General features: G+C 41.0%; 1 protein-coding gene across 1 annotated transcript in view; it reads right to left on the bottom strand.

Annotated features, from left to right (window-relative positions):
- Positions 1–15207, bottom strand: part of MTUS2 (microtubule associated scaffold protein 2) — a 503981-nt gene that overhangs the window by 213908 nt on the left and 274866 nt on the right. The window contains exon 4 of the mRNA XM_004384151.3: positions 3998–4159. Within this exon, the coding sequence (XP_004384208.3) occupies positions 3998–4159 (162 nt within the window). The remainder of the gene's footprint in view (positions 1–3997; positions 4160–15207) is intronic.

Below are 15207 nucleotides of genomic sequence, written 5' to 3'. Positions count from 1 at the left end.
ATTCTTTTCGAAATTTGTTGTTGTTGTCAGCTGCCATTGAGTCAGCCCCCAGCTCACAGTGACACCATGCACAGTGGGATCAGACTGTTATGATTTATAGATTTTCATTGCTGATTTTTTAGAAGTAACTTGCCAGGTCTTTCTTCCTAGTCCACCTTAGTCTGGAAGCTCTCCTGAAACCTGTTCAGCATCATAGCAACAGGCAAGCCCCCAATGACAGATGGGTGGTGGCTGCACATGAGATGCATTAGCTGGGAGTTGAACCTGCATCTCCCAAGTGGAAGGCAAGAATTCTACCTGTGAACCACCACTGCCCCCAATTTTAAACTTAGGGTATATTTTATAGGAGATATACAATCAAATTACTCTTTTTTAAAGTCACTTGGAATAGTTCTTCTGTGTGATTATGCCACCAACAGGATATAGTTACTTTCATTTGTTTAACTGTACTGTTTAAAACATAATTTTAATTAATAATTGTGTAAAATTGCTACAGAGTTTCAAAGTCAAATCTACAAAACAAGGTGTATTCAAAGTCTAGCTTCTATTCCTATTCTTTCCATCCTGTTTATTCCTTTCCCTCTGTAGGTAACCATTTTTCAAAAAATTCGTTGCTTTTCTTAATATAAGCAAATATATATATTTCCCCATTGCTTAGAAAGGTAGCCTATTGTACGTATTTTTCTCCATCTTTCATTTGTCACTTAACAATATCTCTTCAAGTAGTAGTATATGTAGGAATCTTTCCCCATTCTTTTCTTTTTTATACTTTTAGTTTTTAAAACTTTGATGAAAATATATACAACAAAACTTACACCCATTCAGCAATTTTTACTACAGTTCATTGACAATGGTTACATACTTCCTATTGTGTCACCATTCTCCCTATCTCTGCCTGTAATGTTTCACCACCGTTAACTTAGACTCTCTGCCCCTTAAAGTTCTTGTCTGTGCTTTAGAGTTACTCTTGTCCATTCAATTTCATGTAGATAATTCTTTAAAAGAGTTCATTGCTCAAGGAGAAATTCTTTTATTTTTTCTAGATTTTATTTATTTTGTTTTTGTTGTTGAGAATATACATAGCAAAACATACACCAATTCAACAGTTTCTACATGTACAATTTAGTGACATCGATTACATTCTTCAGGTTGTGCAATCATTCTCACCCTTCTTTTCTGAGCTGTTCCTCCCTCATTAACATAAACTCACTGCCCGCTAAGGTTCCTGTCTAATCTTTCAAGTTGCTGTTGTCAATTTGATCCCATATAGATAGTTCTTAAAAGAGCATAATGCTCAAGGCAGAGCTTTTTTAGTAGTTATGCTAAACTATTGTTCAGTTTTAAGAAGACTTCAGGGAATATTTTTGGTTTAAGATATAAATATTATCTCAAGGCAATAGTTTCAGGGGTTCATCCACCCTCCATGGCTCCAGAAAGTCTAAAGTCCATGAGAAGTTGAAATTTGTTCTGCATTTTCCCCCTTTTGATCAGGATTCTTCTATGGAATCTTTGATCAAAATGTTCAGTAATAGTAGCCAAGTACCATCCAGTTCTTGTGGTCTCGTGGCAAGGAGGCACTTGTTCATGGAGGCAATTAGTCCCACATCCTCCTACTATTCCTGACTCTCCGTCTTCCTCTATTGCTCCAGGTGAGTGGAGACCAATTGCTGTGCCTTAGATGGCCACTTGCAGGCTTTTAAGACCACAGGCACTATGAAACTAACTAGGAGGTAAAAGAGAAGCATTAAACACATTATTGGGCCGATTTACTGGGATGTCCCACGAAACCACGACTCTAAACCTTCAAACCAAGGAACCAAATCCATGAGGTATTTGTACATAAGCAGCCTCAGCAGCTCAGCAGCTATTTTTTTTTTTTTTTTGGTCATTGTTGTAAATATATCTATCTTACAACTTTTGCCAATTCAACTTTTTACAGGTGTACAACTGATTGACAGCAATTATAATAAACAGCTATGCAACCCTACCCTTAATCAATGTGATTTTTCCATCACCATTAACCCCCCTCTTTCTCCTCCCTCCTACCCCTGGTAACCACTAATAAACTTTGGTCTCTATACATTTGCCTTTTCTTGTCTTTTTACCTAAGTGAGGTCATACAATATTTGTCCTTTTGTGATTGGCTTATTTAGCTCAGCACAATGTCTTCAAACTCTATCCATACTGTAGCATGTATTAAGACTTCATTTCTCTACTGGCTGAGTAGTATTAAGGTGAGCATTCTTTATTAAATGAGCTAAATTGTTGTTTAGTTTAAAGATGACTTCATGGAATAGTTTTGTTTCAAGGCTTAAAAGTTGTTTCTAAGCAATAGATTTGGGGGTTCCTCCAGTTTGAATGGATCCGTTAGTCTGGTTTCCAATAAGAATCTGAAGTTCTGTTCCATATTTTCCCTCCTTGTGATCAAGATCCAACTATTGGGTCCTTGATCACAACATTCATTAATTTTCCCCATTCATGTGACAGCTGCACAGTATTCCATCCTATGGATCTACCACAGTTTGTTCTGCCAGTCTCCTACTAATGGACATTTAAGTTCTTCTCCGTCTTTTTTTATTTCAATGGTGCTATAGTTACTTTGTGTATTGTATTTTTGTCAGTTTATTTTTGGAAAGGAGCCCTGGTGGTCAAGTGCTCAGTTGCTAACTGAAAGGTTGGTGGACTGAACCTACCCAGCAGCTCCACAGGAGAAAGACCAGGCAATCTGCTTCCATAAAGATTACAGCCTTAGAAACCCTATGGGTCAGTTCTACTCTGTCCTATAGGGTTGCTATGAGTCAGAATCCACTCGACTACAGTACCTCATCTATTGCATTGGCAAACTCCGAAAACACACTTTATTTATAAGGGTGCAGGGCAATAGGCATTCTCATACATTTCCGGTGAGCAAATAAAATGCTACAACTCCTATGAAGGGGAATTTGGCAACATCTAACAAAATCACATATATATTTATTCTCTGACTTAGTGGAATCTTTTCCAGATATAAACCACTTGGCACCCCTTCACATTAGCTGAGTTCCTGGGTCTAGTGACCAGCTTTGTGGGTGTGGAGAGGTAGGGTATGGGGCATCTGTTTGGCAGCATGGATCCTGCAGGCCCCCGCCTCCCTGAGCTAAATGTCAATCTGCTCAAAATCGCTTGATTTTGTTTTCTGCAATGGAAACTGTGTGATTCAGCGGGTTACTAGCGGGTCAAGGATGAGAGGCATTTATGAGAATTTAAACATATGTGTATAGGAAAACCCACCAGTTTGTCATACTCCCGTGGCCTGCATGTTGCTGTGATGCTGGAAGCTATGCTACCGTTATTTCAAATACCAGCAGGCTCAGCCATGGAGGACAGGTTTCAGTGGAGCTTCCCGATTAAGACAGACTAGGAAGAAAGGCTTGGAGATCTACTTCCAAAAATTAGCCAAAGAAAACCCTATGGATCATAACAGAATATTGTCTGATATAATGCTAGAAGATGAATCCCCTGGGTTGGAAGGCAACAGTGGACTGAAGCCTGCTGGTAATCATGAACATGGCACAGGACCAGGCAGTGTTTCATTCTGCCCTACATGGGGTCACCACGAGTCAGAGCCGATGGCAACATACAACAACAAATACAGTAAAACCTGAGAAAGTCAGAACCTGCGTAAGGCGGAAACCTGTCAGAGAAGGAAAACTCAAATATTTTCCACTAATGGAGAGCGACATAAAAGTGTTAAGACTGCACCCTGTCAAAGGCGGAAAACTTGCAAGACACGGAAAAACAAGGCAGTCTCGCCGAGTTCCGGCTTTTGCAGGTTTCACTGTATATAAAAGTGCTTTGAAAAGACTGGCATTCTTATTATTATTTACTTTAAATGCCATTTAAAATTCATCTATCATCCCATTTAAATTACTAATGTATACAGGGATTTCAAAATACTTTCTATTTAACGCAGAAAGGGCACTCCACTGCTTAGCTTCTCCACGGCAGAAAGTCTTACCAGCGGGTGTGGAAGTAGATTTGGGTGCTGGAAGTAAACTCCTGCGGGGTGTGGTCACACTGGAGGACGCTGGGGGTGCCGCCCGGCTGACTCCCTTGGGTGTGTCTTTGGAAGGCAAAGCTGCCTTCAGAGCCGGCTGGTCTTCATTTCCAAAGGTTGAACCTGTGGGAGACAGACAGCGTGTTAATTATATCGTCATAAAAAATGGATGGGTTCCCCCATCACTTGGAATTACCAACCAATCATAAGGCTGTAGTCCCATTTATAACCTGACCTGGCTGTTAGTGGTTGGCCTTGGAAAGTATTTCTCTGGAAGTAAATGTGGGAAAGAGTTCCCTTTATCACTGCATACACATCTGCCACTAAGTCCCTGCACTGAAGGGGCTCCGCAAAAGCAGAAAGGAAACACACATGCACACACACTACACACACACACACACCACATGCACCACACATACACATACCACACACACCACTGCATACACATACCACACACACACACACCACACACACATACCACACACACACACACCACACATACACATACCATACACACACACCACTACATACACATACCGCACACACACACACCACTACACACACACAAACACATCACACACTTATCACACATACACACACACCACACATACATACACTGCACACATACCACACACACATCACATATACACCACACACATACATACACACACCACACACACACCACATATATACACACACCACACACACATCATACACACATACCACACACAACACACACAGCACACACCACACACATCACAATACACCACACATACCCCACACACACTACATCTACATCACACATACCACTACACACATACCACCAAATACACACACTATAGACACACCACCACATACATACACCATACATACACCACACATGCACACACACACCACACACATATGCACACACATACCACAAACACCACCACATGGACACCACATACATGCACCACACACCACACACACACACATACACCACACACATATGCACACATACTACACACACACCACCAGATTCATACCACATACATGCACCACACACACATACACACCACACACACACACACGTGGTGCTTGTGTGCGTGTGTAACTGTATATGCATGCACACAAGCATTTATATGACATCTCTGAGATGAGCAGTCCTTTTTTTCAAAAACAGTGAGTGGCCCAGAAGAGGTGAGATTAGGAATATCTACATGTACCACTGAATATAAAAGCCCTGTTGGTGCAATGGTTAAGCACTCGGCTGCTAACTGAAAAGTTGGCAGTTCAAATCCACTAGTGGCTCTGTGGGAAAAAGACCTGGTGATCAGCTCCCATAAAGATTACAGCCTAGGAAACCCTATGGGGCAATTCTATTCAGTCATATGTGGCTGCTATGAGTTGGGATCCATTGAAGGCACCTAATGACAGTGACTGAATATTAGCTCAGAAAGTTCATTCAGAGCTCCCTGGAACCCAGCTAATTTACAAGTCAGAATAAGAGAATGAGAAGTTTAGGATGAAGGCGGGGGTTGGGGGGCGCGGAATGGAGACAGAGGATCATGAAAGCAGACGCTGGTTATGCTGAGGCTTCATCCAGCAGGGTGGACCCTGAAAGAGAGCCTACTTTCTGTCAAAGACAGAAGACATTTATTAATAATTTCTGTTTACTACTCAATATAGAAGGACAGTCTCTTTGCATATAGGACCAGTACCAGCACCAGTTGCCTGGAGCTGACTCTGACTCATGGCGACCCTATATGTGTCAGAGTAGAACTGTGCTCCATTGGGGCTCTTTTTTTAATAATATTTTGTGTTTTTGTGAAGTCTTACATAGCAGTTCTCATTCAACAATTTCTACACAAATTGTTCAGTAACATTGGTTACATTCTTCACAATGCGTGAGCATTCTCATTATTTCCGTTATGGTTGGTCCATATCCATAGGGGTTTCAATGGCTGATTTTTCCGAAGTAGATCGCCAGGCCTACCTGTAAATCTGAGGAGCCTCTGGGTGGACTCAAACCTTCAACTTTTTTGGTTAGCAGTCGAGCATGTTAATGGGTTATAACTGATTCCTCTGACACTCTGAAGCTATGACACACTGGGATGTGTATGTGTCAGATTCAAATACGTAAAGTTGATGTGGTCCAAACTTCTCTTCCAGGCCTTTCCAAAGCTTTCGTGGTTTATATATTTGCAATCTCTTTCAGACAACGACACCACAGTCTAGTTCCTGTTAAAGTATAAACTTCCTAATTATATCTCTGCATTCAGTCATGAAGCCTAGTCTATTAAATAAAGAGTCTGAACGTACTGAAATGGCTACTTGTTTGAAATAAAATGAGCCAGTCATAGGAACATGACCATTTACTGGGAAAAATAAGCAATGACAGCTGGAAGAAGTACACAGAACTCTAGTGAAGATTAAATGTTTCGTTTTCATCATTTTAAAAGGGTAGTCCTAACCTTTTATTTAGATAAGGCCTGCAAAAGATAACATTTTAAAAATGGCTTTAACCAAACCCGTTGCGGTAGAGTCTATTCAGACTCTTAGTGACCCTATAGGACAGAGAAGAACTGCCCCATAGGCAGGGGCCTGTTTACGGAAAATAGCCCCTATGGGAATTAGTTTAAATTGAAGAATGATCTCACAGCTGGTGACGGAAACTGTGATGGCTAAGAAGAAACTGCTTGTTGGTGCCCCTCCTCAAGCGGCGCCCAGGGCGTGCGCCCTATCTGCCATACCTTAGTTAGGCCTTTGCCCATAGGGTTTCCAGTACTGTAAGCTTTGTGGAAGCAGACTGCCACATCTTTCTCCCACAAAGTAGCTGGTGGAGTCAAACTGCCGACCTTTCGGTTAGCAGCTGCTCACTTTAACCACTGCGCCATCTACCTACTACTGCTCGTTGCTGTCTAGTCGATTCCAACTCATAGTGACCCCTACAGGACACAGTAGAACTGCCCCATAGGGTTTCCAAGGAGCAGCTGGTGGATTCGAACTGCCGATCTTTTGGTGAGCAGCCAAGCTCTTAACCACTGTGCCACCAGAGCTCCTTAAAATGGCTTTAGTGTTCATAAAATCCCTGAACATTTACAATAAAAAGAGATTGTTGCTTTTTTCTCTCTAAAGACCTGAAAATCTGTTTAAAATTGGGGAAATTTGTTTTGTTTCTAAAGAGAAGCATAGTTCAGAAGGAAAAATAAAGAATGTGCTATTTCTTAAAACAGAACCTATGCCCTTTTTAAGGTGTTGTGGAAGGTTTTAAATAGTTCTAGAGCGCTACTACTGCCCGTCTGTCAGTTTGTTGTACCGTGGTGGCTTGCGTGTTGCTGTGATGCTGGAAGCTATGCCACCAGTATTTCAATCACTGGCAGGGTCACCCATGATGAACAGGTTTCAACGTCTAGACTAAGACAGACTAGGAAGAAAGGCCTGGCAATCTACTTCCAAAAATTAGCCAATAAAACCCTTACAGATCACAACAGAACATTGTCTGACTGTCTTGCTGTGGACAAGTCATCAGGAGGGATCAATCGCTGGCGGAGGACACCACATTTGGTGAAGTGGAGGGCCAGCAAGGGCAAGAAGACCCTTGGTGAGACTGATGGGTACAATGGCCACAGTGATGGACTCAAACATGCTGGCAATCATGCGGATGATGCAGGAGCAGGCAACTAACACCCCCAGGCGTCAGAGCTGACTTGACAGATGCTGTCTGTATACCTCTGTAAAGAGTGCTAAGAATGCACTTGACCATTGCAAACAGAACAAATGCATTAAAACTCCACCAAAAGGATTTGCACTGTCTTGAATTACAGATTAAAAAGACATACACGTTTGATCTAAACCCAGTCATAGAAAGGGACGCCATGAACGTGCCAAACACTGTCTTTGCTTCTGAATTATAGAGCGGCTCAACAGTCCTGGAAATCAGAGCCACTCTGGAGGTTTGTATGACATTTCAGATGAGAGGGCTTGGCCACAAGAAATATTTCACATGAAACTACCTAACGTCCAGCCTACTGCTCATATACTTCCACAATAATCTATTGGATGAAATGTGTAGAAGCTGAATTGAGCACAAAACCTTTCCCGCAGAATCTTTCATTTAACAACTTATTAACATTTTTAAGGAGAATATTTTATATCATTTACAGAGTTTAAATGTCCTTTTATCAAATCCTCTTCTGCCTGGCATTACTCTCTTACATGAAATTTGTTATTCAGTGAACACGTCAATTTAGAGATCTGGCCGCTTTCCAGACTGAGAAGTAATTCATCGGTTTGAAGTATGAAGTGTCAGGGGAAGCTATGTGCTCTCCTCTGACAGAGGTCTTGAATTACCAAAAATTGCAATACAATGCGATGCAATGTAATGCAATACAGTACAATACAACTCTATTCTTGTCCATTATTATGGCATACAGCTGACAGTAAACAGTTCCACTCTTTGGAAAACAGCTTACATTGGCCAGTAATTAAAGAAACGTTATTCAGTAAACTGAAGCATTCTGGATTTGGAAATGGCTTCCAGATTCTATAAACGCTCTGGACACTTCATTACAATGCTGACAACATAAAACCACTGCTTGGTAAGAGGAAGAAAACAACTAGAAATGAGCAAACTCTGCTTGTGTGAGCCAGAAAAATGTTCTGGAGAATTCCAACAGTGAAAATGGTTCACATATCTAATTCAGTCATTCCATCCCAACCAACTCGCATCTACTCTGGCCTGAGCGATCCAGCAAATTAACTACCCCTCCACTCAGCCACAGATACAACATGAAAATCAGCCAAGTGGTTAATGGTGCAGACTCAGGAGCAAGGCAGCCAGAGTGGTAATAGTACCTCCTATATCTACCATCCACCACCCATCTGTCAGTTTGTCCTACTGTGGTGACTTGTATGTTGCTATGATGCTGGAAGATATGCCACTGGTATTTCGAATACCAGCAGGGTCATCCATGGTGGACAGGTTTCAACAGAGACTAGGAAGAAAGGTCTGACAATCTACTTCTGAAAACTAGCCAATGAAAATCCTATGGATCACAACTGGACATTGTCTGATATAGAGCTGGAAGATGAGCCCCCTAGTGGGAAGGCACTCAAAATGCACAGTGACTGCAACAATGGACTCGAGCATACGAACCATCCCCTAGTACCCAGCAATGTTTCCTTCTGTCATGCATGAGGTTGCCATCAGTCAGAGCCAACTCACCTTGGCAACTAACAATAACAACTACCCCCCACCTCTCTGTATCTCTGTTTCTTCATTTGTAAGTGGCGATCTTGAAGATCTGCCTCAGAGAGTTGTTGTGAGAATTAAAAGAGCTAATACAAACAAATTTTTAAAACGTTGATATAAAAGAACTAGAATAACACTTAGAATAGTGTCTAGTATATTGTACGCTCTTGCATGTTAGTTATTAACACTTAAGAGTTACTTTGAAGTTCAATGGTTAATTATTACAACAAATCAGTGTTTCTTACGAACTTGGAGAGTATTCAAGGATTAATATCAGATGAGCTGCCCTAAGAGAGAAGAAAGGAAAAGACTGAGGTTATTGGTTATGTTGCAAATATTCTCCCAGTCTTTGGCTTGTCTTCACACTTATGGTGCCTTTATTCAGAATTAAAAATATATATATATACATATATTTATGCAGTTGAGTTTCATCAGTCCTCCCTCCTCCCCCGATTTGTGCTTTGAGTGGTGTGTTCATTCCCTACCCTGATGTCATAAAGATGTCCTGCTGTGTACTCTGCTAAGTGTTCTAAAATTCTGTTTTCACATCTGGAGTCCCTGGGTGGTTGCGAGTGGTTAATGTGTTCAATTGCTAACCAGAAGGTTGAAGGTTCAAGTCCACCCAGAGGCACCTTGGAAGAAAGGCCTGGCTATGTACTTCTGAAAAATCAGTCATTGAAAACCCTGTGGAGCACAGCTGTATTCTGACACACATGGGGTTGCCATGACTTGGTGTTCACTCAACGGCAACTATTTTTTTTGTTTCCACATTGAGTTCACTCATTCACTTGGATTGGCGCATGGTGTGGGGATCTAACTTGCTGTTGTGGTTTTCTATATACATAACCATTGTCACAGCCCTGTATATTGGATAGCCTATCATCCCTACAATACTGGCATGGCTAGCTATCATCTTTCTAGTTTCCATACAGGCATGATGTTTTAGGGTAGGCTAATAACAACTCCAGAATTGCCGTAACTTAACATATGAAAGTTTATTTCTTGATCACGAATCTAATACAGGAACTCCCAGAGGGTTTGCCGTCCTGGGAAGCTCTCCAGGCAGGAACTCAGGGACCCAAGCTTCTTCCATCTTGTGCTTTTGTCCTACCTAGGGTTCTCAAGAGATCTTATGTCATCTGGGAGATAGGGAAAAAGTGGAGAACTATTCATGGGAGGATTGTATGGGCCAGGCCTGGAAGTGATGTGTGTCACTTATGCTTTCAGTCCATTGGTTGGAACTCAGCCACATGGGACAACAAAGGAGTCTGGGAAATGTAGTTTGGTTTATGCTCAAAAGAACAGGGAAGTGGTTTGGTGAACAATTACCCACTTTTTGCCACGAGTCTCCATTTCTGAGCTCTATATTCTGTTTCATTGATCTAATTGTCTATCACTATGCCAAGTCATCCTGTATCTATTACCACAGCTTTATAATAATATTGAACCAGTGTAAGACAATTACCCCCTAACTTGTTCTTCTACTTTAAAAATTGGATTGGTTTGGGGATCATGGTCTTGGGGAACACTTAGCTAAACTGGCATAACATAGTTTATAAAGAAAATGTTCTACATTCTACTTTATGAGTAGCGTCTGGGGTCTTAAAAGCTTGTGAGCAGCCATCTAAGGTACTCCACTGGTCTCACCCCATCTGGAGCAAGGGAGAATGAAGAAAACCAAAGACGCAAGGGAAAGATTAGTCCAAATGACTGATGGACAACAAGTACTACAGCTTCCATCAGACTGAGTCCAACACAACTAGATGGTGCCCGGCTACCACCACTGACTGCCCTGACAGGGATCACAATAGAGCGTCCTGGACAGAGCTGGAGAAAAATGAAGAATAAAATTCTAACTCACACACAAAAAAAAGACCAGACTTAACTGGCCTGACAGAGACTGGAGAAACCCGGAGAGTATGGCCCCCGGACACCCTTTCAGCTCAGTACTAAAGTCACTCTTGAGATTTACCTTCAGCCAAAGATTACACAGGTCCATAAAACAAAACGAGACTAAACAGGCACACCAGCCCAGGGGCAAGGACTAGAAGGCAGGAGGGGACAGGAAAGCTGGTAATAGGGAACCCAGGGTCAAGAAGGGAGAATGTTGACATGTCATGGGGTTGGTAATCAATGTCAGAAAACAATATGCGTACTAATTGTTTAATGAGAAGCTAGTTTGTTCTGTAAACCTTCATCTAAAGTACAATTTAAAAAAAATGCTTAAAAATGAAAAAAAAATGTGTTGGCTATCCTTGGCCCTTTGCTCTTACATACGAATTCTAGAATCTGAGTTGATTGTCAACTTCCATAAAAAATGGTCAGAATTTTCGGTGGATACTATTAAGTCTTTTTTCTCAACTGCAGCATAATTGAAGGGCGAGCAAGCACATAGTTAACTAAGACCAGCAAACACGTGAGCATCAGTTATACTCCAGGTGCGTGTTAAATGACAGAGATACACTGAAGGCTCAGCAAACGTGAACATCAATTATACTCCAGGCACATGTTAGATGACAGAGATACAAAGAAGGCCCAGTCCCATCAAAAAATAAATATCAAAACCAGTGGTTCTAGAAAAGAGGAGCACTAATCCATGGTGGACATTCTGGAAATCTATGAGGGTATTTTGGGCTGAAGCAATACCGGCATTTAGTGGGTGTGGGCTGTCAACACCTCTGTTCAGAAGACATGCAAAAATGCAAGAAGCCCTGAAGAGGGGTTAATAAATGTTAGCTGAAGCGTTATGAGGAGAAAATACAACATTTTAGTTAACAATCACAACTCATAAAGGGAATTTCCCTATCCTATTCTTAACTCTGTTGGTTGCCAGCACACTCTCCTTAATTCCTTTCCTTTGTCCATGCCAGTGGTGCTCTTAAGAGCTCCCTGCATCTGCTACATTATTACCACCAAAGTATGAAAATACTTCTCTGCTCATAGTAACAAATGGATTCTAGTCCCCTCCCTCACTGCCAGACAGTGTTCATCTTTTGTACACATCCAAGCCATCACGTCATCAACCTACCATATGGAAAGTAAACTCTCCTTCATTAGAATTTGAGACATCACAAGGCACATATTCCGCATGGTTACAGAACTCAGCTTGGTCCAGTTTAATACAGAAACCTAATCTCTCTCCTCTACCATTTTCTCTTTAAACTGTCAGGACAACCCAGAGAAAGTGACCTTTTTATTCTTTATTCCTCATAGTGGTTGAACACCGTGAGCTGATCAGTTGATTCTACAAAAATTTCTTCCAACTTAACCTCTACCTCATACCACATACAAAAATTAGCTAACAATGGATCAAAGACCTAAATATAAGCGCTAAAACTATAAAACTCTGAGAAGAAAATATAGGTGTTAATCTTCATAACCTTGGATGAAGCAATGATTTCTTAGATATGACACCAAAAGCAAAAACAACCAAAGAAAAAAACAGATAAATTGACTTTATTAAAAAAAACAAAAAACAAAACACTTTTGTCCTTCAGAAGACACCACCAACAAAGTGAAAAGACAACCCAAAGAATGGAAGAAAACTTTGCAAGTCATATACCTGACAAGGATCTATATCCAGAATATATGAAGAACTTCTATAAACCTCAACAATAAAAGAACAAATAACCCAATTAAAACATGAGCAAAGGATTTGAATAAACATTTCTCCAAAGAGGATATACAAATGGCCAGTAACACATGAAAATATGCCTAACATCATTAGTTATTAACGAAATGCAAATCAAAACCACAATGAGATACCACTTCACGTCCACTACAGTAAACAGTTACTGTTGCGTTGACTCTGACTCATGGCCACACTATGTGTATCCAAGTAGAACTAACTGTGTTCCATAGGGTTTTCAATGGCTGGTTTTTCCAAAGTAGATCCCCAGGGCTTTCTTTAGAGGCACCTTTGGGTGAACTCAAACATTCAACCTTTTAATTAGCAGTCGAGTGCATTAACTGTTTGTACCACCCAGGGACTCTTCTGCATCCATTAGGAAGGATATAATAAAAAAATACAGGCAATAAAAAGTGTTGGCAAGGATGTGGAGTAATTGGAATCTTCATCTATTGCTGGTGGAATTGTAAAATGGTCTAGCTTCTTTTGAAAACAATCTGGTAGTTCCTCAAAAATTTAGAGTTACCACATGATCCAGTAGTTCTACTCCTAGGTATATATACATATGAGAATTGACAACATATGACCATACAAAACTTGCACACAAATATTCGTAATAGCATTATTTATAGTAGCCAAAAAAAAAAAAAAAAAAAAAGGAAACAACTCAAATGTCCAAATGATGGATGGATCAACAAAATGTGGTACATACATACAATGGAATATTATTCAGCCATAAAGAGGAATGAAGTCCTGATCCATGCCACAACGTGGATGAACCCTGAAAACATTATGCTGAGTGAAATAAGTCAGACACAAAAGGCCTCGTAATGATTTCATGTATATAAATACACAGAATAGACATGTTCATAGAGCAGAAAGTAGAGTAGTGATTGCCGAGGGCTGGGGGGAAGGAGAGTGATGCCTAATGGGTATGGGGTTTCTTTCTTTTTTATTTATTTATTTTATTGTGCCTTAGGTCAAAGTTTACAGCTCAAGTTAATTTCTCATACAAAATTTATACACATATTGTTATGTGACACCAGTTGCAACCCCTATAATGTGACTGCACACTCCCCCTTTCTACCCCGGGTTTCCCGTGTCCATCCAACCAGCTCCTGTCCCTTCCTGCCTTCTCATCCTGCCTCCAGACAGGAGCCGCCCATTTGGTCTCATGTATCTGCTTGAACTAAGAAGCACACTCTTCATGAGTATTATTTTATGTTTTATAGTCCAGTCTAATCTTTGTTTGAAGCGTGGGCTTCATGAATGATTTTAGTTTTGCGTTAACAGAGAATCTGGGGGCCATGTCTTCTGGGGTCCCTCCAATCTCAGTCAAATCATTAAGTCTGGTCTTTTTACTAGAATTTGAGTTCTGCTCCACACTTTTCTCCAGCTCCGTCGGGGACTCTCTGTTGTGTTCTCTGTCAGAGCAGTCATTGGTGGCACCCGGGCATTATCTAGTTCTTCTGGTCTCAGGCTGATGGAGTCTCTGGTTTATGTGGCCCTTTCTGTCTCTTGGGCTAATATTTTTCTTTGTGTCTTTGATGTTCTTCATTTGCCTTTGCTCCAAGTGGACTGGAACCAATTGATGCATCTTAGATGGCCGCTTGCTAACTTTTAAGATCCCAGATGCCACTCACCAAAGTGGGATGCAGAACATTTTCTTAATAAACTTTCTTAAGCCAATTGACCTAGATGTCCCCCTAAACCATGGTCCCAGACCCCAGTGCCAGCTACTCTCTGTCCCTCAAAGTGTTTGGCTGTGTTGAGGAAACTTCTTAGCCATTGCTTTAGTTCATTTGTGCTGACTCCCCCTGTAGTGTGTGCTGTCCTTCCCTTCACCTAAGTTGATCCTTGTCTACTATCTAGTTAGTGAATGCCCCTCTCCCTCCCTACCCACCCTCGTAACCATCAAAGAATGTTTCCTTCTGTGGTTAAACTTTTTCTTGATTCTTCTAATAGTGGTCTCATAACAATATTTGTCCTTTTGCAACTGACTGAATTTCACTTAGCATAATGCCCTCCAGATTCCTCCATGTTGTAAGTTGTTTCACGGATTCATCGTTGTTCTTTATCGTTGCATAGTACTCCATTGTGTGGATATACCATAATTTGTTTATCCATTTGTCTCTTAATGGGCACCTAGGTTTTTTGCATCTTTTTGCTATCATGAACGGTGCTGCAATGAACACGGGTGTGCATATATCTATATGAGTAATGGCTCTTATTTCTCTAGGATATATTCCTAGGAGTGGGATTGCTGGGTCATATGGTACTTCTATTTCTACCTTTTTAAGGAAGCACCAA

This window comes from Trichechus manatus, unplaced genomic scaffold (assembly GCF_000243295.1).
Source record: "Trichechus manatus latirostris isolate Lorelei unplaced genomic scaffold, TriManLat1.0 scaffold00118, whole genome shotgun sequence".
Classification (NCBI taxonomy): domain Eukaryota; kingdom Metazoa; phylum Chordata; class Mammalia; order Sirenia; family Trichechidae; genus Trichechus; species Trichechus manatus.
This window is presented reverse-complemented; position numbering and strand designations above follow the sequence as displayed.